The sequence below is a fragment of the Daphnia pulicaria genome, chromosome 8 (assembly GCF_021234035.1).
Source record: "Daphnia pulicaria isolate SC F1-1A chromosome 8, SC_F0-13Bv2, whole genome shotgun sequence".
Taxonomy (NCBI): domain Eukaryota; kingdom Metazoa; phylum Arthropoda; class Branchiopoda; order Diplostraca; family Daphniidae; genus Daphnia; species Daphnia pulicaria.
In genome coordinates this window covers 11,293,031-11,315,508 of record NC_060920.1, presented here as the reverse complement: position 1 = coordinate 11,315,508, position 22,478 = coordinate 11,293,031, and the positions used below count along the sequence as shown (strand labels likewise).

The following is a 22,478-nucleotide window of genomic DNA, read 5'->3' as shown; positions in this document are numbered from 1 at the left end:
GATTCAGGGATGATGAACAGCCGATGTGTTTGTTGCATTCTTCTAATTTGGCTCGGTTTATTTGATCGATAAAAATCATTCCGATTGCAGAGGCCACAATTAGAACAACGGCTGCCAAGGATAACCAACTGGTGGGTGAGATTTTCTTTAAAAACGATGCCATGTTGAAGGAATCGAAACGTGGAATATAAATCATTGTTCTGACCAGCCGCTTCTTATTGTTTTCAGTGGGTAGTACAGCTCGGCTTGCAAGTGCATTTTGGCATTTAAATCGGAATTTTACTTTCAAACAAATTTATTTCATGCTGTGAAAGTTATAAATTTAGATCAAGCATAATTTTGACAATTTTGTTCATACATGATTGATTAAATTGCATGTTGATTTTAAAATTTAAACGCAAAAAAAAAGTTACGCCATCTCCGTTCGTCGAGAAGAAATGTGTGACTTGAATTCTTAGTTATTTATACCCGTAATGGGAGAAGACAAAGAACTATGGAACAATTTAATCATATTAACTGTTGTTAAGTCAATCAAACTCGTGTATTTGATCGGGTTTGACAAATTCAGTCATATATCGCCTGTTGAGAAATGCGACAAAACACAAATAGACGCAAAGCAAGTATTGAAACACATCACTCAGATTAGAACAAAGATATAAGACACCAAAAGATAAAACCATCCAACGGGACGCTATACAAACAACGGAATGTCCCGAGTTCACGCTACGAAAAACAGTGGAGAAGATCGTGCAAGGAATACAAACACTTTTGGATTATTGACATTTCAATCCTAGGCTTGCTTACTTATGAGTTATGACTTATGATAGCAACGAGTGCGATGGAACCTTTCGGACGGTTTGAGATCATCATAATAAAACGTGGCTCACCGATAGGGAAACTGACAGCAAGCTAATGCGTCATCAAAACTTATAAAATGAATGCTGACTAGTGAAAAAGACATTGGATCGTTCCAGTATTTCTCCAGACGACCATGAAGCTTTTGATCCTTTTGTCCGTTCTAGCGGCTTCGGCCATAGCTTCACAGAAACGCTATGATGGGTATACACTAACAAATTCGTCTTTCCAAATATCTTTTCAATTTCCAAATTTTCAAAATGTCTTTTCTCTCGCAGGTACCAATTGTTCCAGGTAACGCCAAAGGATCAGTCCTCATTCGAGGCTATGGTCCAGCTCTACGAGCAGAGTGAAAATTACGATTTCTGGATCGCACCTCGAGGAATCGACATCGCAATGGACATCATGGTTCCTCCAGCATACGTCTCGGTCTTTGTCGACCTGATGCACGCTTACAGCATGGAATATCGGGTCAAAATGATCGATGTTCAGACGTAATATTCTCTTAATAGTCTTCTTATTCTAATGTTAAATTTTACGTTCTATAATTCGTTACCAGTGTGCTCGATATGGCTCGTGAAGAACGCGAACGTACACCCCGAGTTGCCACTCCGCGCTACTCTGTTGACTGGAACACTTATTATGACTTTAACGACGTAAGAATTAATATATTAGGCTAAGCGACTTTTTGTGAAATCTACCCAATAAGTTTGATTTGAAATTTTATCAAGATTTCCGCTTTCTGTAACGAAATCGCTGCCGCTCACCCCGACATGGTGACAGTTTCCAGCATCGGCACTAGTTACGAAAACAGAGCTATTCCGATGGTCAAAATCTCCACTGGAGGTTCAGGCAAAAAGGCGATTGTCGTCGATGGCGGTAAGTTTAAGTTACAAAAGCGTTAAAAATCGTTTGTGAAATACTGATGTGCAAGTTGTTTTCCGTACTCAGGCATTCACGCCCGTGAGTGGATTTCACCTGCTTTCGTCACATGGTTGATCAACGAATTGGTTGAGAACTATGCCGCTCACCCGCAATACGTTGACAATGTTGACTGGTATATCCTCCACTACAGTTCAGGAAATAACCGTTGACTAATTTCAATGCTGATTTAAAAATAATATTAGGTACATTATGCCAGTCATCAATCCAGATGGTTACCAATTTACTTTCGCACTCACCGGAGTAAGTTACCGTATAAAATGACCGCACGAGGGAAGGAACGAGTCGCTAAATCTTGAAATTTTACAGGATCGTTTGTGGCGCAAAAATCGTAGACCAAATAACAACGGAATCGGTGGCGGCAGCTGCATGGGAACAGGTAAACTTGGGTGAACGCCGGAATAATGTGCCAAAAGTATTGACGTCCCTTTCATTCCACCAAAAGATATGAACAGGAACTTTGGTTTCCACTGGAACGAGGGCGGTAGCAGCTCCAACGGATGCTCCGACACTTTCCATGGTGGAGCCGCCTTCAGCGAGATCGAGTCGCAACACGTTCGTGATGCTGTTTTGGCTGTCGCTGGTCCAGCTGAGATGTACCTGACCTTCCACGCTTATGGCCAGTACTGGCTCACTCCTTGGGGTTACACTTCTACTCTCCCCAGCGACTACACACAGCTTGTAAGGATTAATTACTGTTTTAGTATGGACTCAACTTGCCAATGGTGAATCGACTAAATCTTGATTCAACAATTTTCAGTACAACTTGGCTGTATCAGCTTGTAACAAATTGACTGCCGTCTACGGAACCCAATATACCATCGGATCTTCGACTAACGTACTCTGTAAGGAAACTTTCGTTTAACTTTCAAATGCCTGAATTTTGTTACCTATCCACTTATTTACTCGTTGTAATAATTTTAGATGTGGCTTCTGGAGGCAGCGACGATTGGGCAAAGGTTGCACTAGAATCTATACATTTGCTATTAGAGAACAAGTAATTATTTTTCAATTCATTTTCGTAAAAGGGTGGAGCTGGAATTCCATTTTCGTATACTGTTGAGATGCGCGATGAAGGCCTTTACGGATTCGAACTTCCTGCCAGGTAAAATCAGATAATACTATATGAACCATTATAAGTTTATAGCCTCCCCCCAACAATGCAATTTCTAAACTGCTTTTGACAAACTACAGGCAAATTCTTCCAAACAATTTGGAGGTTTGGGAAGGCATTAAGGTGATGGCGGAGTCTCTCTTTTAAAGAGTTAACTCAATCAGCAACCAAATATCGATGGATTTACGATAGCGGAAAACATTGCTATCATTTTAAAATCGTCATTACTACAATTAGAATGAGTTAATACAATTGGAAATTCTGACACGACCTTTACTTGTGTCAAAATATTTTCGAATAATTTCCCGGAAGAATTCAAACCTTCCTGAAACTTTGAAAAATAGACCAAGTTACAAGATCGTGAATGTAACAATCTCTCTCGTACTATAATTTAATCTGTTTTTGACATTTTTACACGCACAATGGTCTACGAGTAGTGAAGCACGTTATCCAATGTACATGTGATTCGTTTCAATTTGAAAGCTTGCTACAAAAGTGCAAAGAGAGCGAAGGTACTGGATCACATCACGAGGTAACGCAAGCTATCTCTTGGTAAAAACCGCCCAGCATTGTGTATACAAACAGTACAATCCGGTTTAGTCCATTTTGTGATAAACATAAGTACAAAACAAATTGACGTTGTCTGACATGTGAAAAAGATTGGCCTGATTGACGTTTCTAAACTTGCTTACTCACGATAACGAGTCTTTGAGCCTTTGGAGTCAGTAACAGCCAGATATAGGACACGGGACTCGGACTGATACGACAAACAAAGTGCGTCACATCAACAATTGAGTATAAAACGGATTTCGACTAATGAAAAAGACGTTGGATCGTTTTCAGTGTTTCTCTATAAACGACCATGAAGCTTTTGATTCTTTTGTCCGTCCTAGCGGCTTCGGCCATTGCTTCGCAGAAGCGTTATGATGGGTAAATATGCGAAACAAAACAAGAAATTAATGTAAGAATGAAATAATTTAACTTTACTCGGTTGGTTTGCAGCTATCAACTGTTCCAGGTAACGCCAAAGGATGCGGCTTCGTACGACGCCCTAGCCCGGCTCTCCGACAGCGAAATTTACGATTTCTGGACAGACTTGCGTTCCATCGGTCACTCTACGGACATCATGGTTCCACCCGCATACGTCTCGCTCTTCGTTGACCTGATGCATGCTTACAGCATGGAATATCGAGTCAAGATGGTCAATGTTCAGACGTAACGATCAATTAAAGCACTTTATACTTATGGTCTGGTTTTGTTAATGAATTTTGTTTAAACTAGTGTCCTCGATATGGCTCGCGATGAGCAAGTGGCTGTCCCCCGCGTCGGTTCTCCCCGTTATTCCGTTACCTGGGACAACTACTATGACTTCAACGCCGTAAGCAATTATCAATGAAAGATTTCAAAATGAATTAATTTAAACTTGGAATCGACGGATTTTAATAGATCACAGCTTTCATCAATGAAATCGCCGCTGCCCATCCTGACAAGGTAACGGTTTCCAGTATTGGCAAGACATTCGAAAACAGGGATATGCCTTTGGTCAAAATCTCCACTGGTGGTACCGGCAAAAAGGCAATCGTCGTCGATGGCGGTAAATTCAAAAACAAAAATGGCTAACAACAGATGAACTCTAGACTGATAAGACGATCTGATTCTTTGCTTATTTCCTAGGCATTCACGCTCGTGAGTGGATTTCACCTGCTTTCGTCACCTGGTTGATCAACGAATTGGTTGAGAACTACGCCGCCCATCCCCAATACGTTGACAATGTTGACTGGTATTTTTCTTGCATTGATTTATTATTCTGGAGACAGAATCTTGATTGTCATTCATTATGCAGGTACATCATGCCCGTCATCAACCCAGATGGTTACCAATTTACTCATGACACAAACGGGGTATGTCATACTTGTTACGAGTAAAATGTACGAGTAACTCATTTCGTTTTTGGCAGGATCGCTTGTGGCGCAAGAACCGCAAACCAAATGCTGGAATTGGTGGCATTCCTTGCATCGGCACAGGTAAATTTGAATGCGACAGTTTTAAAATAAAGTGGGAGAATGTTCATTGTTATAATTACTTCTCATGCAGATATGAACAGGAACTTTGGTTTCCACTGGAACGAGGGCGGTAGCAGTGCAAACGGATGCTCCGACACTTTCCACGGTGGAGCCGCTTTCAGCGAGATCGAGTCGCAACACGTTCGTGACGCCATTTTGGCCGTCGCTGGCCAAGCCGAGATGTACCTGACCTTCCACTCTTACGGCCAGTACTGGCTCACTCCATGGGGTTACACCTCCGCATTGCCAGATGATTACACCCAGCTCGTAAGAACTTTAAGCTCTTTGGCTCAAATGAATTCATTTTCTCATCAACTCGTTTGTTTCAGTACACCTTGGCTGTATCAGCTGTCAACAAATTGACCGCCGTCTACGGAACCCAATACACCATTGGATCCTCCACCAACGTACTCTGTAAGAAAAAATTCCCTTTTCAAATGAATTTCAAATGCCTCAAAATGAAAGACTTGACCACAATTTTTCTGTCCATAATTCCAGATGTCGCTTCTGGAGGCAGTGACGACTGGGCAAAGGGTGGAGCCGGTATTCCATTTTCGTACACCGTCGAGATGCGTGACGAAGGAACCTTCGGATTCCAACTTCCCGCTAGGTATAAACTAATGAGTTGTCCCTGTTTTATAAAGTATCGATTTTTTAAAAATCAACTTTTATTGGTGAAATTATAGACAAATTCTCCCCAATAACGAGGAGGTCTGGGAAGGTATCAAGGTTATGGCCGAATCTCTTTTCTAGAGAGATTTCACTAACCCAACGTTTCAGCATCTGATTACCGCATCTGATTTGTGTTGCCGGATAGCGAAATTAACAATTGACTTTTCAATTTAAATAAAAATGTTTCCTTAATACACAGTTATCACATTTATGAAATTGATGTTTTTTTTTTCTAAATAAAGAAGGACAAAATTAGTACAAGACAACAATATTATTGCAAATGGTGAAATAAATGAAGGGCACCTTTTTGAAAACATACGGAAGAAAATTATTCTACGTTATTTTTCTATCAGCTACCTCATCCCTCTTCCTTAAAAAGTTTAATACGTGTGTACTGTGTTCGAAAAAAAATATTTTTTAAAACAAGAAACACATACACCAAAAAATCAACTGTATGTGTTGTACGAGAGGTGGGAATTTGACGGCAAGCTTCACGTGATCTCGAGTGCATTCGTCCCTATCTAACGCCCTGCTCCTTGGACATGGTAAATAAAAAGGTCCAAGTGCGAGACAAAGTCGCCTGATTTTTTCTCCAATTTCATTTGATAAGCTATACACATCAAGTTTAAAGCATAAACAAACAAATTCCTATCTTTACCACTGGGGCGCTGCCGGATTTGCACAAAGAAAGAACTTATGTATACTAAGGTAATCACAGCGAATGAGTCTAAAAAATTAACACAAAAGATTTTCCCAATAAACTTCGTCTGTGCCTACACTTTGACGGTATACCAAGTGGAGAAACAGCAAAATCTCGATTGACAGAATTATCTTTTTTCTCTTCTATAAGTTCAAATAATCGTAAACGCAAACATCAAGCTCAAACAACAAAAGATGGCAATGAACCACAAGATAAGCATCATACGCTGCTGTTTTGGGGTGAAGTTCCTAAAGAAACGGTTGTATATAAATACTGAAAATAAAATATAACCCTCAAGTACAGAGAAACTTTCAATAGGGACAACCATGAAATTTTTACTCCTTCTTGCCTTATTGGCTGTATCGGCTTTAGCCGCTCAAAAGCGCTATGACGGGTAATTAAATAATTTAAAAGGAATTCTGATAATTTTACTAAATATGAATTTTTATATCTCTGACTTTTGCAAAAGTTACAAGGTTATCCAAGTGAAACCGAAAAATGTGGCTTCATTCAACGCCCTGACTAAACTTTACGAGGGACAGAACAGCATCTACGACTTTTGGACCGAGCCACGAAGCCTCGATGAACCCATCGACATCATGGTTCCACCCACTCATGCCAAGGAATTTGAAAGAATTTTGGGAACTTACAATTTGGAACACCGAGTCAAAATCCAAGATGTCCAAAGGTTAGTTATAACCACATTATTAAAAAGTTTAATTAAAAAATTCCGGAATTAAACTAATTAACAAATGACGTGAAAAGTGCCATCGATTTCTGGACTGGACTGAATATTACGACTACACCGCGGTAAGAAGATTAATAAAGACGTTACTTTAATTTAGGGGGAAACAATAAAATGAATAATGAAATAATAATTTCAATGTTTAGATTGCCGTATTCCTTGCCCAAATAGCCCAAGCTCACCCTGACATTGTAACTTTAAAAACCATCGGCAAGACGCACGAGAACAGGGAGATGTACATGGTCAAGATTTCCAACACACAAGCCAACAGCAACGTCACCAAAAACGCTATCCTGGTTGATGGAGGTATGATTTAACTCAAATAAAGTCAACAATATTGCGTGAACAACTGAACAACATGTTCAATTTTCTGTGGCAGGTATTCATGCTCGAGAGTGGATTTCACCTGCTTTCAACACTTGGCTCATTAACGAATTGGTTGAAAATTACGCGGCTCACCCCGAATACCTTGACAACCTTGATTGGTGAGCTATTCATATTTGTTCAACATTTAAAAAAATAATAGACATAACTGATCCTTATGAATACCGGAAACAGGTTCATCTTGCCCGTCATGAATCCTGATGGATATGTGTACTCCTTTGCTGATGTAAGTTTTCTGAATCTAACACAACTGCTTACAATCAAAGGCCATTGAAACATACTAACGAATTGTTTCAAAAACAGGACCGCCTATGGCGCAAAAACCGTAATCCAGTGAACGGCCCTTGCGTCGGCATTGATCTCAATCGCAACTTTGGATTCCACTGGAATGGAAAGTTATTTTGACTTTTAAAAATTGAACGTATTAATACTTATTGAAATATTGACTGTGCTCAAAATACAGAAGGAGGAGCTGCCGGAAATGGGTGTGATGACACTTATCACGGGCCCACAGCTTTTAGCGAGGATGAAAGTGTCAATGCTCGTGATGCTATCCTTTCAATTGCGGAGCGGACTAAAGTTTACTTATCCTACCATTCCTACAGCCAAGTTTGGCTTACTCCTTGGGGTTACACTGTCGATCTACCTGAGGATTATCCTTTACTTGTTAGAAACACTTTTCAAATATTGTTTTAGCAAACTGTAATTTCATATTTTCCTTGTTTTAGTTTGATTTGGCCCAGAATGCAGTCAACAACTTAACCGCTGTCTACGGAACTCAATACGCCGTTGGATCTACAACTGGTCTTCTTTGTAAGTTTAAACTGCCGCTACCCCCAAATTTTAAAAATTCTTGACTTCTATTGAATTTATCAGACGTAGCATCTGGAGGTAGCATTGACTGGATCAAAGGCGAAGCCGGAATTCCCTATGCTTATACAGTAGAGCTTCGTGACACCGGAGACTTTGGTTTTCTACTTCCAGCTGAGTAAGACCCTTTATTTTCTTTCAAATTTTAATGTACGGAAAACTTTAATTCAACGCAATTTTTTGAACTCATCAGTCAAATCCTTCCGAATAATCTGGAAATGTGGGAGGCTGTCAAGGTCATCGCTGAGTACACCATGAACATCGTCTAACATTTTTTTTTACATGATTGTACGCAAAATTCATCTTCAGGAGATCAGAAATATACTGCCTATTCAAATTCATTTGTAGTTTCCTTCTTTAGCGCATTCAACGGAAACGGATAAGAACAAATACACATTTTGTCCTAGTGCGGGTTTAGACGGCACTGACATTCGTAGCGTATTTTTTAATTTTTATTTGAGGTTACTACACCATATCTCATGCGCAGGTGAACGGTTGTGCGTACATATGTGCCGTTCAAAGTCTCACGTAACCGGAGACCAAGACAGGCGGCTCCAAAATGTAAACAAACTAAGTAAAAATGATTGACGTGCTGACCTGTTTTGATAACGACTAGACTAGACGACGGACACAAATGACGCAAATAACGAATGGATTTCGACAATCATGACGGCAAACAAACGATAGTGAAAAATGTTAAAAAAATAGTCTAAGAGTGTATAAATGACGACTGTTTCTAGAAATCTATCATCAGTTCCCTACGTTCAGGTGAGACTCTTCAGCAATGAAACTCCTCTTAGTATTGGCATTAGTGGCAACGGCCCTAGCGGGTCAGAGGCGTTACGATGGGTAAAATAAAATTTATTTGGTGAATTAAACGGTAAATTGATTTGACTAATTTGCCAATTTTTTAAAAAAAGGTATCAAGTGTTTGAGGTGAATGCCAAAAACAAGGTCGCCCTCGAAGTCTTGACTAAGCTTTACAATGAAAGAAGCGACGTTTACGATTTCTGGTCTGAACCCCGAAACATCAAACGCGCCGTCGACATCATGGTTCCTCCAGCCTTTGCTAACACCTTCACAAGTTTGATGCAAGCGTTCGATGTCGACTACAAAGTTAAAATTGCTGATGTTCAGAGGTAAACAAAATTCAGACCTAAAAATGCCATTTAGGAAAATAATTGACATGACATCATGACAACATTAACAGCACAATCGAAGAAGGCCGCAAAGATATTGCCAAGCCAGTCATCCGCAAAGAGCCACGCCTTTCTCGCGATGGAACTCCTCGCTATTCGCTCAACTGGGAAACTTATTCCGACCTTCCTGCCGTGGGTTTCACTATGCACATTCAAAGACAATTTGAGAAAATGTTGAATTTGGGGTTTCATTTGGTGATTATAGATTGAAGAGTTTCTCACAGAATTGGCCGCTGCCTACCCTAATTTGATGACACACTCCGTTGTTGGACAGAGCTACGAGGGTAACAACATGAACTTTGTCAAGATTTCAACAGGAGGAACCGGCAAAAAGGCCATTTTCGTTGATGGCGGTAAAATTCAATAATAGCTTCAAATTAAAACTTAAAGATTATTCAATTCTCAAGAGAAATGTTCCATTGAAAAGGTATCCACGCTCGCGAATGGATTTCACCGGCCTACGTCACCTGGTTGATCCGTGAGTTGGTTGAGAACTACGCTGCCCATCCCCAATATGTCGACAACATCGATTGGTGAGACTTTCCCACAAAAAATCTTTGATTCAAAATAAAATAATAATTTGAATGGATAGGTACATCATGCCCGTCATCAATCCCGATGGATACCGTCACACTTTTGCTGTCGATGGAGTAAGATGATAAATTTTTTTATTACAAACTAAACAAATTCAAATGTTTCTTTACGTGTCAGGACCGCTTGTGGCGCAAAACCCGAGCCCCAAATGCTGGCAGCCCATGCAACGGGACTGGTAATTGAATTGATTCAAAGCGTTTATGAATATATTGATGGAATCTGACATTTTAACTTTCAAATCATGAAGACATGAACAGGAACTTTGGATTCCACTGGGATGAAGGAGGCAGTAGAGATCAGCCTTGCGGAGGAACCTACAACGGAAATGCTCCATTCAGTGCCATCGAATCCCAAATCGTCCGCGATGCCATCTTGAGCGTCGCTAGCCAAAGTGTAGTCTACTTGACTGTTCACTCTTACGGACAGTACTGGCTCACCCCATGGGGCTACACTGCCGAATACCCCGCTGATTACACCCAGCTCGTATGAAGCATTTGATAATAAGCGACTGTTTTTTAAAGAAGTTGTAATAACTCAGATGAATTTTCTTTAAAATTACAGTACGACTTGGCTACTCGTGCTGTTGACAAACTCACTGCTGTCTACGGAACACAGTACACCATTGGTACCTCGACCAACGTGCTCTGTAAGTTGTTCAAACAAAAGAAAACAAAAAAATTTGGACGGATCTTCAATTATTTTACACAACATTGATTTTATCCTTTCTAATGAAACTAGACATCGCTTCCGGTGGCAGTGACGACTGGGCCAAGGGAGAAGCCGGAATCCCCTATTCTTACACCGTTGAATTGCGTGACACTGGAACATTTGGGTTCGAGTTGCCCGCAACGTAAGTTAAATGAACTTATTTAGAAAATGCTAAAGAATGACACATTTCAAAATTTGCGAAATAGTGAAATCATACCCAACAACTTGGAAATGTGGGAGGCCTTTAAAGTGGTTGCTGAGGACGTGATGGCAATGTAAATCGAGTGATCAAATATCACTTTCACGATGAAGACCAAAATATAAAAGTTAAAATATGCAAAATGCCTGTTTCATTTTTTCAAAACGATTTAAAAAATAAAATTTGAATTTGGGAAAAAACTATGACTTTATAACTCTTAATAAAATTGTCAACAAAGTGAAAGTAATAAAATCAAGAAACAAAATTGTTATCTTACTGAAGCAAAGTGCGAAGCTTAATGTACTGTACAATCGTGACCCGGATCACTTTCGGTATTGAAAATATAATAACAAGATAACAATATAATGACAAGATTAAAAGTTGATTGGGCTTAACTTGTCACGTTTCAAACGCAACGAACGTCAATGACAAGAGCAGACAAGCTACGCCACGATACGTTAGAGAGAATCAAGTTTAGCCAGCGAGAACTTAAGTAAAGCATTCTCAATTTCAGAACGGTAATCAATACAGTTGCGCTCCTCAAAAAGACTCATAATGAGATTGCCTTTGGCATTGGCGTTCTTCGTAGCGTCAGTTTTGGCTACCCAAAGACGTTACGATGGGTGAGTAGACGATACTACTGTTTTATCATTTAAAAACAACATTGTCCGTTTGAAACAAAAAAACAATCGTGATGAATTGCAGGTACCAAGTGTACGAAGTGACAGCCCAAAACAAGGCTTCCTTCGACGTCTTGGTGAAGCTCTACAACGAGAGAAGCGATATTTACGATTTCTGGACCGAGCCACGCAATGTTGACTTCAAGACCGACGTCATGGTCCCTCCTGCTTACACTAAAACGTTCGTCAATTTGCTGGAAGTTTTCGGCATGGAATATCACATCAAAATCGCCGATGTTCAAAAGTAGCCTACCATAAATTTAAAAAAAAAAAAAAGGAAAATCGCTCTATCTAACTACGCATTATATGTTTTTAATCATAATAGTGAGATTGAACAAAGTCGAAAAGACATTGCCCCACCTTTGGAAACAAGGAAAGGTTTGTCAAAATCCTCGAGTGATTCAAGATATTCGCTAGACTGGACTTCGTATTCTGATTTGCCGGCCGTGAGTTCAAATCCCACGTTACTTTACCACACGGTTGATTGCAAATCTCAAGTTTCATACTTGATCTATAACACAGATTTACGAATTTGTCAATGAAATAGCCGCGACTTACCCCAATTTGGTGACCGTCACGAGCGCTGGGACGAGTTACGAGGGTAACGATATGCCTCTAGTAAAGATTTCAACTGGAGGCAGCGGAGAAAAAAACGTCATTTTTGCCGAGGGTGGTAAGTCGAGATGATGTAGTTTGGCCATCCATTTTCTTCTTACTTAACAGCTGTATACCTAAAAATAAAAGGAATTCATGCTCGTGAGTGGATTGCACCGGCTTATGTAACATGGATGATTCGTGAGTTGGTTGAAAATTATGCGGCACATCCCGAATATGTGGATAACATTGACTGGTTTGTTTCTAATCATATAGAATCAATTTGGTAAAAGCACGTTCATCAAATCCATTCACAATCTAGGTACATAATGCCTATTCTCAATCCAGATGGCTACACTTACACTTTCTCACCAACAGGGGTGAAGTTTTCTTAATTTAACCACTCTAATTAACTCAAAATAATGTTTCTGATGTTTGAAAACCATTAGGACCGCTTATGGCGAAAAAATCGTGCTCCAAACCAGGGAATTTGTGTCGGAACAGACTTAAATCGTTAGTATTCCATTCTGTCATTAACTCAGCAGAATTCTGGATTCAATTGTAACTTTTCTACAGGGAATTTTGACTTTCAATGGAATACTGGAGGAAGTTCTTCCCTTGAATGTGGTGAGACCTACCACGGAGGAGCTCCTTTCAGCCAGGTGGAAGCCAGGAACGTTCGTGAGGCAATTCTCAGTGTTGCAAACCGAACCAAAGTTTACTTTTCCTTCCACTCGTATGGACAATACTGGCTAACTCCATGGGGTTACACTTCTGCTCTGCCCGATGATTACCAAGATCTGGTTTGCCAATTATTTATACCACACTGAATAGTGCGTAAGTGAAAAATTAACACTTTTCTCGATGTCATTAGTTCGACTTGGCTCAAAGCGCTGTTGATAAATTGACAGCAGTTGAAGGGACACCTTACAAGATAGGATCTTCTACTAATCTTTTGGGTATGACGCATATCATACTAAATTACGTAAATGTTTTCAAAAATTACACGACATTCTTTACTGTGTTGAATATATAGGCTTGGCCTCTGGCTGCAGCGACGACTGGGCTAAGGTAACATTTATGAAATGTAATACAAAATTTAATTTGAGATTACCAAGAAATGTTGATTACGAAAAGGGCGGTGCTGGAATTAAATACTCGTACACTGTTGAGATGCGTGACAAAGGAACATTTGGATTTCAGCTTCCTGCAAAGTAAATGTTTTCTACTAGAACGTCTAAATTAGCAATTTCACTTTACTAAGTGGTATTCTCTGTTGCTTTTACAGCCAAATCCTGCCTAACAACTTGGAAGTCTGGGAAGGCGTGAAGGTAGTTGCTGAGGCCGTTATGCTCATGTAAAATTACGATAGACGATGAACGTTTTCTTGCAATTATGATTACTCGTATAACTAATGATAATAGTATTATATGATATAAAAAAAACATAGTCAAATACAGTCTGAGAATTATAAAAACATTCAAAATCTCGAGATGTCGGACAAGTAAAAATGACTGAGGCTTACCATGTGACTGCCAATCTCCAAAATTCTCGTTCGATCAGCAAAGTTTGTAATCACTACCTCTCTCCTCTCTCCATGTGGATTTCATTTTGGGAAGTAGTTGAGAGGAATAGAGGATCACAACCACATGTTCAAGGCATAACACTAACCTAGTCTCGTGTGATCAGTGATCACGACAACGTTAAAAGCTTACAGGCTTACAGCCAAGTTCACATTCACAAGTCATAACCTGCAAGGCTGCAAGACACACGTGATTATAATAAAAAATGAAGAAGGAACCGCCAGATTCGTCTCAAGACTTTTAGTACTCAGGGTTGCAAATTCTTTAATGCAGGACAAAGAATGATTTGGTAAAATGCAATTGATCAAATGATCGTCTTGCCACAGATAAAACAAAAGCAAATAATAAAAATAATTCATTCTAATAAATTTTTTCCAACGCCTAATCGGCCTAATGTTAAATGAACTTAAAACCACTTCATTTTAAAGATTTAAAATATTTGCAAATATTTTCAAACTAATACTCTTTTCTTTTAAGCGTGAAAATTAATGATATTTAAAAAAAATAATGAAACACGCACGTTCGACAGGGAACTTGCGGCAGGTTTTGAATGCGTGAACAAATCAATGAAGCTCCATCACATCAATCCCGCGTCGAGATTATTTGGCAACACTGCCGGGCCTTTGGTGTTTTGATTACATAGACGGTGGGCGACAGAGCTCACGTCAGATTCACATTTCACAATTTCTTAATCGGTAGGACGATTTTCCCTAATGCCAACAATGTCAAAGGTAATAAAATGCCACAAATTTTTTATGCCTCATCGAAGTTTTACATCTTTTTATGGAATTATCGTGTTTTCATCTAGTCGGGATCAATGTCACCATTGGAAGATCAGGACAAGCTCCTGGATGAAGCTTTGAGTGTGGTAAAAGTCCAGGCTTTACAGATGAAGCGTTGTTTGGATAAACGTAAATTGATGGATGCTCTCAAGCACGCTTCAACTATGTTGGGGGAGTTACGTACATCTCTACTCTCTCCCAAGTCATACTACGAACTCTGTATGAACACTTCCAAAATACTTAATATTATGAGCACAAGTCTATATTTACCACATTTTTCCAGATATGGCTATTTGTGATGAACTTCAGCATCTCGAAATGTATCTTCTTGATGAGTTCCAGAATGGCCGTAAAGTGGCTGATTTGTATGAACTAGTTCAGTATGCTGGGAACATCATTCCACGCTTGTAAGTGGAAAATAAAGTATAAAACAAAAAAAAACAATCTTAATTTAAAATTTCACTACAGGTATCTCCTGGTTACTGTTGGTGTTGTTTACATCAAAACTAATGAGCAATCAAGACGTGATATTCTCAGAGATCTGGTTGAAATGTGCCGTGGGGTCCAACATCCATTGAGAGGTCTTTTCCTTCGAAACTACCTCTTACAGTGCACAAGAAACTTGCTTCCAGATCTAGCAGAGAGTGATCCTTTAGCCACAGAATCATATGGCAATGTAAGTCATGTTTTAACAAATTTCACTAATAACAAATTTTAAAGTTAAATAATTCCTATAGGTACGAGATGCTGTTGACTTTATTCAACTTAACTTCTCGGAAATGAATAAACTTTGGGTCCGTATGGCATATCAAGGTCATTCAAGAGATAAGGAACGTCGAGAACGGGAGCGTCAGGAATTAAGGTTGGACTATTGCTACGCATTTGTTATTTTTCCTGTCATCACATATTAATGATTCTCGTAGATTGCTAGTTGGAACAAACCTTGTGCGACTGGCCCAGTTGGATAGTGTTGATGTTGAGCTTTACAAAAAGGTAAGCATAAAATTTTTTTTGCTTCACTTTTGGCCTTATAAACAATAAAATAATGCATTTCATTGGCTTCCAGGTTGTCTTGCCTGGGATTCTTGAGCAAGTAGTAAGCTGTCGCGACGCACTCGCACAGGAATATTTAATGGAGTGCATCATTCAGGTTCTAAACAATATAGAAATTTTAAAAGATCACTTTTGGGTCAACTCGTTATGATAAAATAGGTGTTTCCGGATGAAGTTCATCTCGACACGCTCCACACATATTTGAAAGCTTGTGCAGAGTTACACACCGATGTAAAAGTCCACGTAATTCTTGTCGCATTAGTCGAACGTTTGGCTGCCTATGGACAGAGACAGCAAGCACTTGGCCAACCACCTATTCCGCCTCATATCCCTCTTTTCGATATATTCTCTGATCAGATCGGCAATATAGCTCAAGTGAGAATCAACAAAGGTTATTTAGCGGATCATAAAAACTTAATTATAATTATTTTGATCTCACAGGCGCGTCCAGAAATGCCATCAGAAAATTTGGTTTCCCTGCAAGTTTCTCTCATAAGCCTCGCCTTTCGTTGTTACCCCGATCAAATCAATTTGGTGGATAAAGTATTGGAATCTACTTTGGTTGCCCTAGACAAGATTGCAGTGGAAAAGTATTTTCTTTTTGCGATTACTCCCTACAAATTGTAATGACCATAAATAATTCTGTAGGGTTGATTTTGATTCTTCGTTGGGCAAGGAACTCAACCGATTGCTGCGAATGCCCGTTAGTCATTATAATAGCCTGGTCACTCTGCTGCAGTTGCCGCATTTTGGTCAAGTTCTTCAAAGACTAGATTTTAACGGACGGAAATCAATTGCTCTTCATTTGGTTAACAACGCTCTCGACAATGAAACACATATTACCACGCAAGAACATGTGCGTCCTTTACCTTTATTTAACTAACTTGTAATGGGTTATTTAAATTATTTTATATCTTATTTTATAGGTTGATGCTGTTCTTAACATGCTTGCGCCGCTGATTTGCGATCAGCCCGACCAAGTGCTGGCTGGACAAGATGCGGAAGATTTCGCTGAAGAACAGAATTTGATGGCTCGATTGATTCATTTGTTAGCTGCGGAAGAATCAGACCTTGATCAACAATATCGAATGCTTACTTCCGCAAGAAAGCAGTTTGGAGCAGGTGGAGCTAGACGTATCCCATTTACTCTCCCACCATTAATTTATGAGGCTTTTAAACTGGCTAGAAAATATTTTGATGTCCGACAAGAGGTGCGTCATGTTTTCTACGGATCTCACTTTATTTGACTGAAGTTTTTAATACGATTTAAAAATTCTGAAGGATGAACTGTGGGAGAAAAAATGCGAGAAAATCTTCACCTTTTGTCATCAATGTATTGCTGCGCTTGTTAAAGCTGAACTGGCTGAATTGCCATTAAGACTTTTTCTTCAAGGAGCTCTTGCTGCTTCTCAAATTATCTTTGGAACCCACGAAACACTGGCTTACGAGTTTATATCACAGGTTAATTATTAACAGTTATTTCAGGTGTATCGGTTATTGTCAATGCCTATGATTTTACAGGCATTCACTCTTTACGAAGAAGAAATTTCAGACAGCAAAGCTCAGTTCGCCGCTTTGACATTGATGGCAGCTTCATTAGAGAAACTTGATTGTTTTAGTGAAGAAAACTCTGCACCTGTGCGATCCAAGTGTGCCCTACTTGCATCGGCACTTTTAAGAAAACCGGATCAATGTCGTGCTTTGATTCTCGTGTCCAACCTATTCTGGTCATCCACTACCAAGGAACTGGAAGGCAAACCTGTATGATTTTCTAATTAGATGAAAATCCCTTAGACCTTTTTAATGATCTTTTTTTTGCGGTTTTAGATGCGTGATGGTAAAAAGGTACTGGAATGTTTACGAAAAGCTGGGAAAGTTGCCACTGAATGTCTAGATCCTGGCGTGCAAGCCCAGTTGATTGTGGAACTTGTTAATGCTTATGTCCATTTCTTTCACCAAGGAAACCAGCATGTAAGTTTGTACATAATTATGAAAAAAAATGAATTTGGTACAAAAACTAAATATTTTCTTCTTCTCTTTAAAGATTACGGTTACCCATATCAACGAGTTGATCAGTAAAGTTCGACAAGATCTATTGCCACAACTGGAGAATTCGGACGAAAAAGAACTTATCGAAAGACATTTGGGAGCTAGTTGCGAGATGCTTAGGCACCGACGGGACAACCCATCCACTACCAGCGATGCGCCTTCGTATCAAGGAATCGTATTAGATTAAAAAATTATTAAATTTCTCATATATAAAAAAAAAAACTTCCGTTTAAATTTTTCCACCCGTTAATAATGAAAAAATTATGAATTTTTCCTTATAATTTTCTATATCCACGTCGTTCATATTCATGCGCTAGATGTCCTTCTCGAGTCTTTACAGTGCACGTGGTTTGGCTGGTTACTGTTTAGTCTTTAGTGTTGAATCGTTCCCTGCTCCATTAGTGTGGCTTTTTGGTTTATCCTTGCTACTTCAATCTCGCAGTAAAATGGTAAATACAAGAAGAAAAAGCCAAGTTTTACCAATTGATCCATTAGCTGCGGAGCAATCTGATTCATCGACGACAAGTGCGACCAGAAGATCCACGAGACGTTCAGTCGGAAACGTACTAGCAACCCCCGTGGAAATTCCCACGCCAACTAGAAGATCAAGGCGCCTGTCAAATTCCTCGGTAGAATCAGCTAATAATGACACACCAAGACCAGGTACACGTCGTTCTTCCAGGATTAACAAAACTGCTGGAAGTGACGCTGAAACAAGTGATGTAGAATTAGTTGTCATTAAAAGGCGTAAGTTGGGGGAAGGTGTGGACACATTAATACCAATCAGGGAAGAAAAAAATGAAGATCGTGCCAATCCTTCTGAAGACAAGGAAAAGCACATTTTGGTTGAACTCGAAGAAGAGATTGAAGATGAATTAAAGAATAAGAGCAATGAAGTCGAAGAACTTAACAAAAGCATTCAAGCTGAAGTTGATGACAAGATCATTAAAACTGAAGTAGTTTGCAAAACTATTGAAGCTGAAGTTGATAGCAAAACCATCAAAGCTGAAGTTGAAAGCAAGACCAACAAAGCTGAAATTGATAGCAAGACCAACAAGGCTGAAATTGATAGTAAATGTAACGAATCTGAAATAGAAGTTGTACTTCCAAGTAAAGAAATTGAAGATAAAATCATCAGGCAAGAATCACCTGTAAAAGCAAGTAAGGCTGAAGAGCTGAAGACTGAAGATACTGATAGTCATGAAGACAAACTGGTAAACGTCAAGTTGGATGAAGTTGACAATAGCAGTTTGAAATCTGAAATTGCCATTGAAATCATTGAAGCTTGTAAGGAAAACTCACATTCCAGTGAGGAAAATCATGAAAAATACTTCACTCCAGTATCCACTCCAACAAACTTGATTGAAGTTGAAGATGCTACTAAGCAAACTGAGAAGATGGATTGCTCAACAAGTGAAGAGCAGCAACCTTTGACAACAGCTGAGGTTGCATCTCCAAAAAGCCATGATGGGGAACAGCAGCAAGAAGAAAATAAATGCCCACAGAGTCCGCTTAAAGAAACTAATGTAAATGCTGATTCACCTGTAAAGTCTGATGTTGAGAAGCCTCGTATGTTGTTTGGTGTTCCAGTAGAAAAGATCACAATTGGTACAGCATTAAATATGAAAAAAATTGGTAAGCATCTTTATTTTTCTATAATGACTTAATTTTTTAAGTACATACATCATATTTTTACAGGAAAAAAATTGAGGGATGAAAAGAGGAAAATGCGCATAGCACACAAAGTTCGAGTGAAAAAAATCGAACCTCCCAAAGAAAGTCTACCGTCTGGTGCTGATGTAATGCGGAATATTCCAAGAGGGAAATCAAAATCTGGACGCGAGTGGAAAGAACCAAAATCCAAGTATGTTTGTGTCTTTATTTGTAGTTCAAAATGACGGTAAAATAATTCTCTGATTTTGTTTTCCAGTCCTCGATATTTATACCAGGACAAAGGTTTGAAAATGCCCTTTGAAAAGATCACACAGTTGAGACAAGAGCGTCAACGAGTTAAAGAGTTGGAAAACCGCATGAAGGAAGAAGAGCGAGCCCGCCGAGCTGAAATTACTCGTCGTCGTGAAGTAAATAAGAAACGCGAAGAAGAAAATGCTCGTCGTGGAGAAGTTGTTCAAGTGGTAAGATGTCCTCTTTCAAATATAGTTAACTTTGTATCTAATAATTTATAATCTTTCAGATTCGAAATACCAACAAAATAAAAAGGATGAAGAAAAAACAGCTGAAGTTGATTCAAAAGCGGGATACAACAAAAGTGGTGTAAATTTTCTATCGTTGAAACAATAACAAGTTCTTGACCATGAATAAACAAATTGAACGATTAACTTAATCATTTACTTTTAGTAATATGAACGAAATTTATTTTATGTGTTGCTTTTATAATTCCTGAATTTTACCAGTACCGCTTAATGAATTAAAAAAACAAGTGTATGCTGCAATTATGTATTGAAGATCCATATCGGTCAAAGCGAAGTAAATGCTACTGCCAGGGATTCAATTAAAGGAAAGGTAACATTGAATTAATATTCGTCGTTTCCTTCACCCTCGCCTTCGACGGAGTCCATGCCAACTTCTTCGTAATCCTTCTCGAGAGCTGCAAGATCTTCACGAGCCTCAGAGAACTCTCCTTCCTCCATACCTTCACCGACGTACCAGTGAACAAAAGCGCGCTTGGCGTACATCAGATCGAATTTGTGATCCAAGCGGGCCCAAGCTTCAGCGATAGCAGTGGTGTTGGACAACATGCAGACGGCGCGAGAAACCTTGGCCAAATCACCTCCTGGAACAACAGTCGGGGGCTGGTAGTTGATACCGACCTAATATGCAAAAAGTAAAATTATAAAATCTGCAAGGTAACTAAAAAATAATAATAATAATTTACCTTGAAACCAGTTGGGCACCAATCGACGAATTGGATAGTACGCTTGGTTTTGATGGTGGCAATAGCAGCGTTGACATCCTTGGGGACGACATCACCACGGTACAACATGCAGCAGGCCATGTACTTGCCATGACGAGGATCGCATTTGACCATCTGGTTAGCCGGCTCGAAGCAAGCGTTGGTGATTTCTCCAACAGTCAACTGCTCGTGGTAGGCTTTCTCGGCAGAAATGACTGGGGCGTAGGTGACCAGGGGGAAATGGATACGAGGATAAGGGACCAAATTGGTCTGGAATTCAGTCAAATCGACGTTCAAAGCGCCATCGAAACGCAGAGAAGCAGTGATGGAGGAAACGATCTGACCAATCAATCGGTTCAAGTTGGTGTAGGTCGGTCGTTCGATATCTAAGTTGCGGCGGCAGATGTCATAAATGGCTTCATTGTCGACCATGAAAGCGCAGTCGGAGTGTTCCAAGGTAGTATGGGTAGTCAAGATAGAGTTGTAAGGCTCAACGACAGCAGTGGAAACCTGGGGAGCTGGGTAGATGGCGAATTCCAACTTGGATTTTTTGCCGTAGTCAACAGAGAGACGTTCCATCAACAAGGAGGTGAATCCCGAGCCAGTGCCTCCGCCGAAGGAATGGAAAATGAGAAATCCTTGGAGACCAGTGCATTGATCGGACAACTTGCGGACGCGGTCAAGAACCAAATCAACGATTTCCTTGCCAATGGTGTAGTGGCCACGAGCGTAGTTGTTGGCAGCATCTTCCTTTCCAGTGATCAGTTGTTCAGGGTGGAACAAGGAGCGGTAAGTACCAGTGCGGACCTCATCGACGACGGTTGGCTCCAAGTCGACAAAGACGGCACGAGGGACGTGCTTACCAGAACCTGATTTAAAAGTCAATAAGTCAGTTTTGTTTTTAGATTCTGTTTGAGATTTTGCTTACCAGTTTCAGAGAAGAAGGTGTTGAAAGAATCATCACCACCTCCAACAGATTTGTCAGAGGGCATCTGACCATCAGGCTGGATTCCATGTTCCAAGCAGTACAATTCTAAGATGACAATATAGATAAATATAAAATTTTATTTTATTTCAATTTTACTGAACACTTACCCCAGCAGGCGTTACCAATCTGGACTCCGGCTTGACCGACGTGGATTGAGATACATTCGCGCTAAAAGTTTAAGAAAGAAATTAGTTAGATTTCAAGAAATAACTTGAAAACTTTTTTATAGAAGGGTGGAGTAGTTTGACAGTTGGAATGACTCAACGGGGCTCAACCCGTTTAGGGCGAGGCACCGGCTGCCATTTTGTTTGGCATGCCGGCTCTCTAACGGTCATGACTTTTGACACATTCAGGATGACAAGTGAAAAATACATTGATATACAATGACAAGCTATGCAATTTCCTTATTTATTTTTTAAGCACTTACCATTTTGTTTAATTAGATGAGAATCAACGATAAATTGCAAATTAAAAAAGTTGGGAGAATTCGGCTTCCACAGAGCGACGTAGTTATGAAGTCCTCTATAGAGTGAACAATGCCGTTCGGTTCGTGTGGGGCTAGCATTTATACCAACGGAAACGAGGCTCGCCAACTAGCTATACTGCAAGAAACCTTAGTGGAAGCCAAGGGAATTACCAATAAAACAAGTCTACAACAGATATTGACCAATCATGAGAGGCCTTCTTTCCCCTAACTTCTCCCCCAAAGCGGCTTTTTTCCAGCTGATTTTTTTTTGTCAACGGTTTTATGTATTGATCGCTCTATTCTTACTGCCAAAATATTGCAAAA

General features: G+C 39.7%; 5 protein-coding genes and 1 pseudogene across 5 annotated transcripts; 5 read left to right on the top strand and 1 right to left on the bottom strand.

The window, feature by feature from the left end:
- The first annotated feature begins 885 nt into the window (after positions 1 to 885).
- On the top strand, positions 886 to 3,181 carry LOC124311202 (carboxypeptidase B-like). Its single transcript, XM_046775582.1, has 12 exons — positions 886 to 1,059; positions 1,134 to 1,349; positions 1,415 to 1,511; positions 1,587 to 1,734; positions 1,807 to 1,912; positions 1,983 to 2,040; positions 2,107 to 2,176; positions 2,243 to 2,478; positions 2,558 to 2,642; positions 2,722 to 2,756; positions 2,826 to 2,902; positions 2,992 to 3,181. Exons 1-12 carry the CDS (start codon positions 992 to 994, stop codon positions 3,056 to 3,058), a joined length of 1,263 nt encoding a protein of 420 aa, XP_046631538.1. The 5' UTR covers positions 886 to 991; the 3' UTR covers positions 3,059 to 3,181.
- Positions 3,182 to 3,695: 514 nt separating this feature from the next.
- LOC124311204 (carboxypeptidase B-like) lies at positions 3,696 to 5,857 on the top strand. The gene is made up of 11 exons (XM_046775584.1): positions 3,696 to 3,841; positions 3,914 to 4,126; positions 4,193 to 4,289; positions 4,358 to 4,505; positions 4,586 to 4,691; positions 4,755 to 4,812; positions 4,869 to 4,935; positions 5,006 to 5,241; positions 5,304 to 5,388; positions 5,473 to 5,584; positions 5,661 to 5,857. Exons 1-11 carry the CDS (start codon positions 3,774 to 3,776, stop codon positions 5,725 to 5,727), a joined length of 1,257 nt encoding a protein of 418 aa, XP_046631540.1. The 5' UTR covers positions 3,696 to 3,773; the 3' UTR covers positions 5,728 to 5,857.
- Positions 5,858 to 6,599: 742 nt separating this feature from the next.
- Positions 6,600 to 8,675, top strand: LOC124311549 (annotated as a pseudogene).
- A 371-nt stretch (positions 8,676 to 9,046) lies between these two features.
- LOC124311544 lies at positions 9,047 to 18,259 on the top strand. Its single transcript, XM_046776078.1, is given in 36 exon segments — positions 9,047 to 9,194; positions 9,266 to 9,484; positions 9,556 to 9,676; positions 9,750 to 9,897; positions 9,972 to 10,077; positions 10,137 to 10,194; positions 10,256 to 10,313; positions 10,386 to 10,621; positions 10,700 to 10,784; positions 10,877 to 10,988; positions 11,751 to 11,969; positions 12,051 to 12,171; positions 12,248 to 12,398; positions 12,470 to 12,575; positions 12,642 to 12,699; positions 12,769 to 12,832; positions 12,896 to 13,122; positions 13,194 to 13,278; positions 13,356 to 13,390; positions 13,457 to 13,554; positions 14,560 to 14,614; positions 14,616 to 14,633; positions 14,711 to 14,903; positions 14,968 to 15,091; positions 15,153 to 15,360; positions 15,422 to 15,546; positions 15,608 to 15,677; positions 15,751 to 15,834; positions 15,897 to 16,112; positions 16,179 to 16,327; positions 16,386 to 16,593; positions 16,664 to 16,948; positions 17,019 to 17,198; positions 17,259 to 17,498; positions 17,565 to 17,708; positions 17,782 to 18,259. Coding segments are annotated over 36 exon segments (4,863 nt in total). The 5' UTR covers positions 9,047 to 9,129; the 3' UTR covers positions 17,974 to 18,259.
- Positions 18,104 to 20,125, top strand: LOC124311073 (kinesin-like protein KIF20B). The gene is made up of 4 exons (XM_046775362.1): positions 18,104 to 19,421; positions 19,485 to 19,650; positions 19,717 to 19,921; positions 19,981 to 20,125. The coding sequence occupies exons 1-4, from the start codon at positions 18,104 to 18,106 to the stop codon at positions 20,062 to 20,064; spliced, it is 1,773 nt and encodes a 590-aa protein (XP_046631318.1). The 3' UTR covers positions 20,065 to 20,125.
- Positions 20,126 to 20,229: 104 nt separating this feature from the next.
- On the bottom strand, positions 20,230 to 22,273 carry LOC124311178 (tubulin alpha-1 chain-like). The gene is made up of 5 exons (XM_046775546.1): positions 22,116 to 22,273; positions 21,796 to 21,856; positions 21,629 to 21,733; positions 20,683 to 21,569; positions 20,230 to 20,617 (listed from the first exon to the last, which is right to left on the bottom strand). Exons 1-5 carry the CDS (start codon positions 22,116 to 22,118, stop codon positions 20,321 to 20,323), a joined length of 1,353 nt encoding a protein of 450 aa, XP_046631502.1. The 5' UTR covers positions 22,119 to 22,273; the 3' UTR covers positions 20,230 to 20,320.
- Between the last annotated feature and the right edge of the window lie 205 nt (positions 22,274 to 22,478).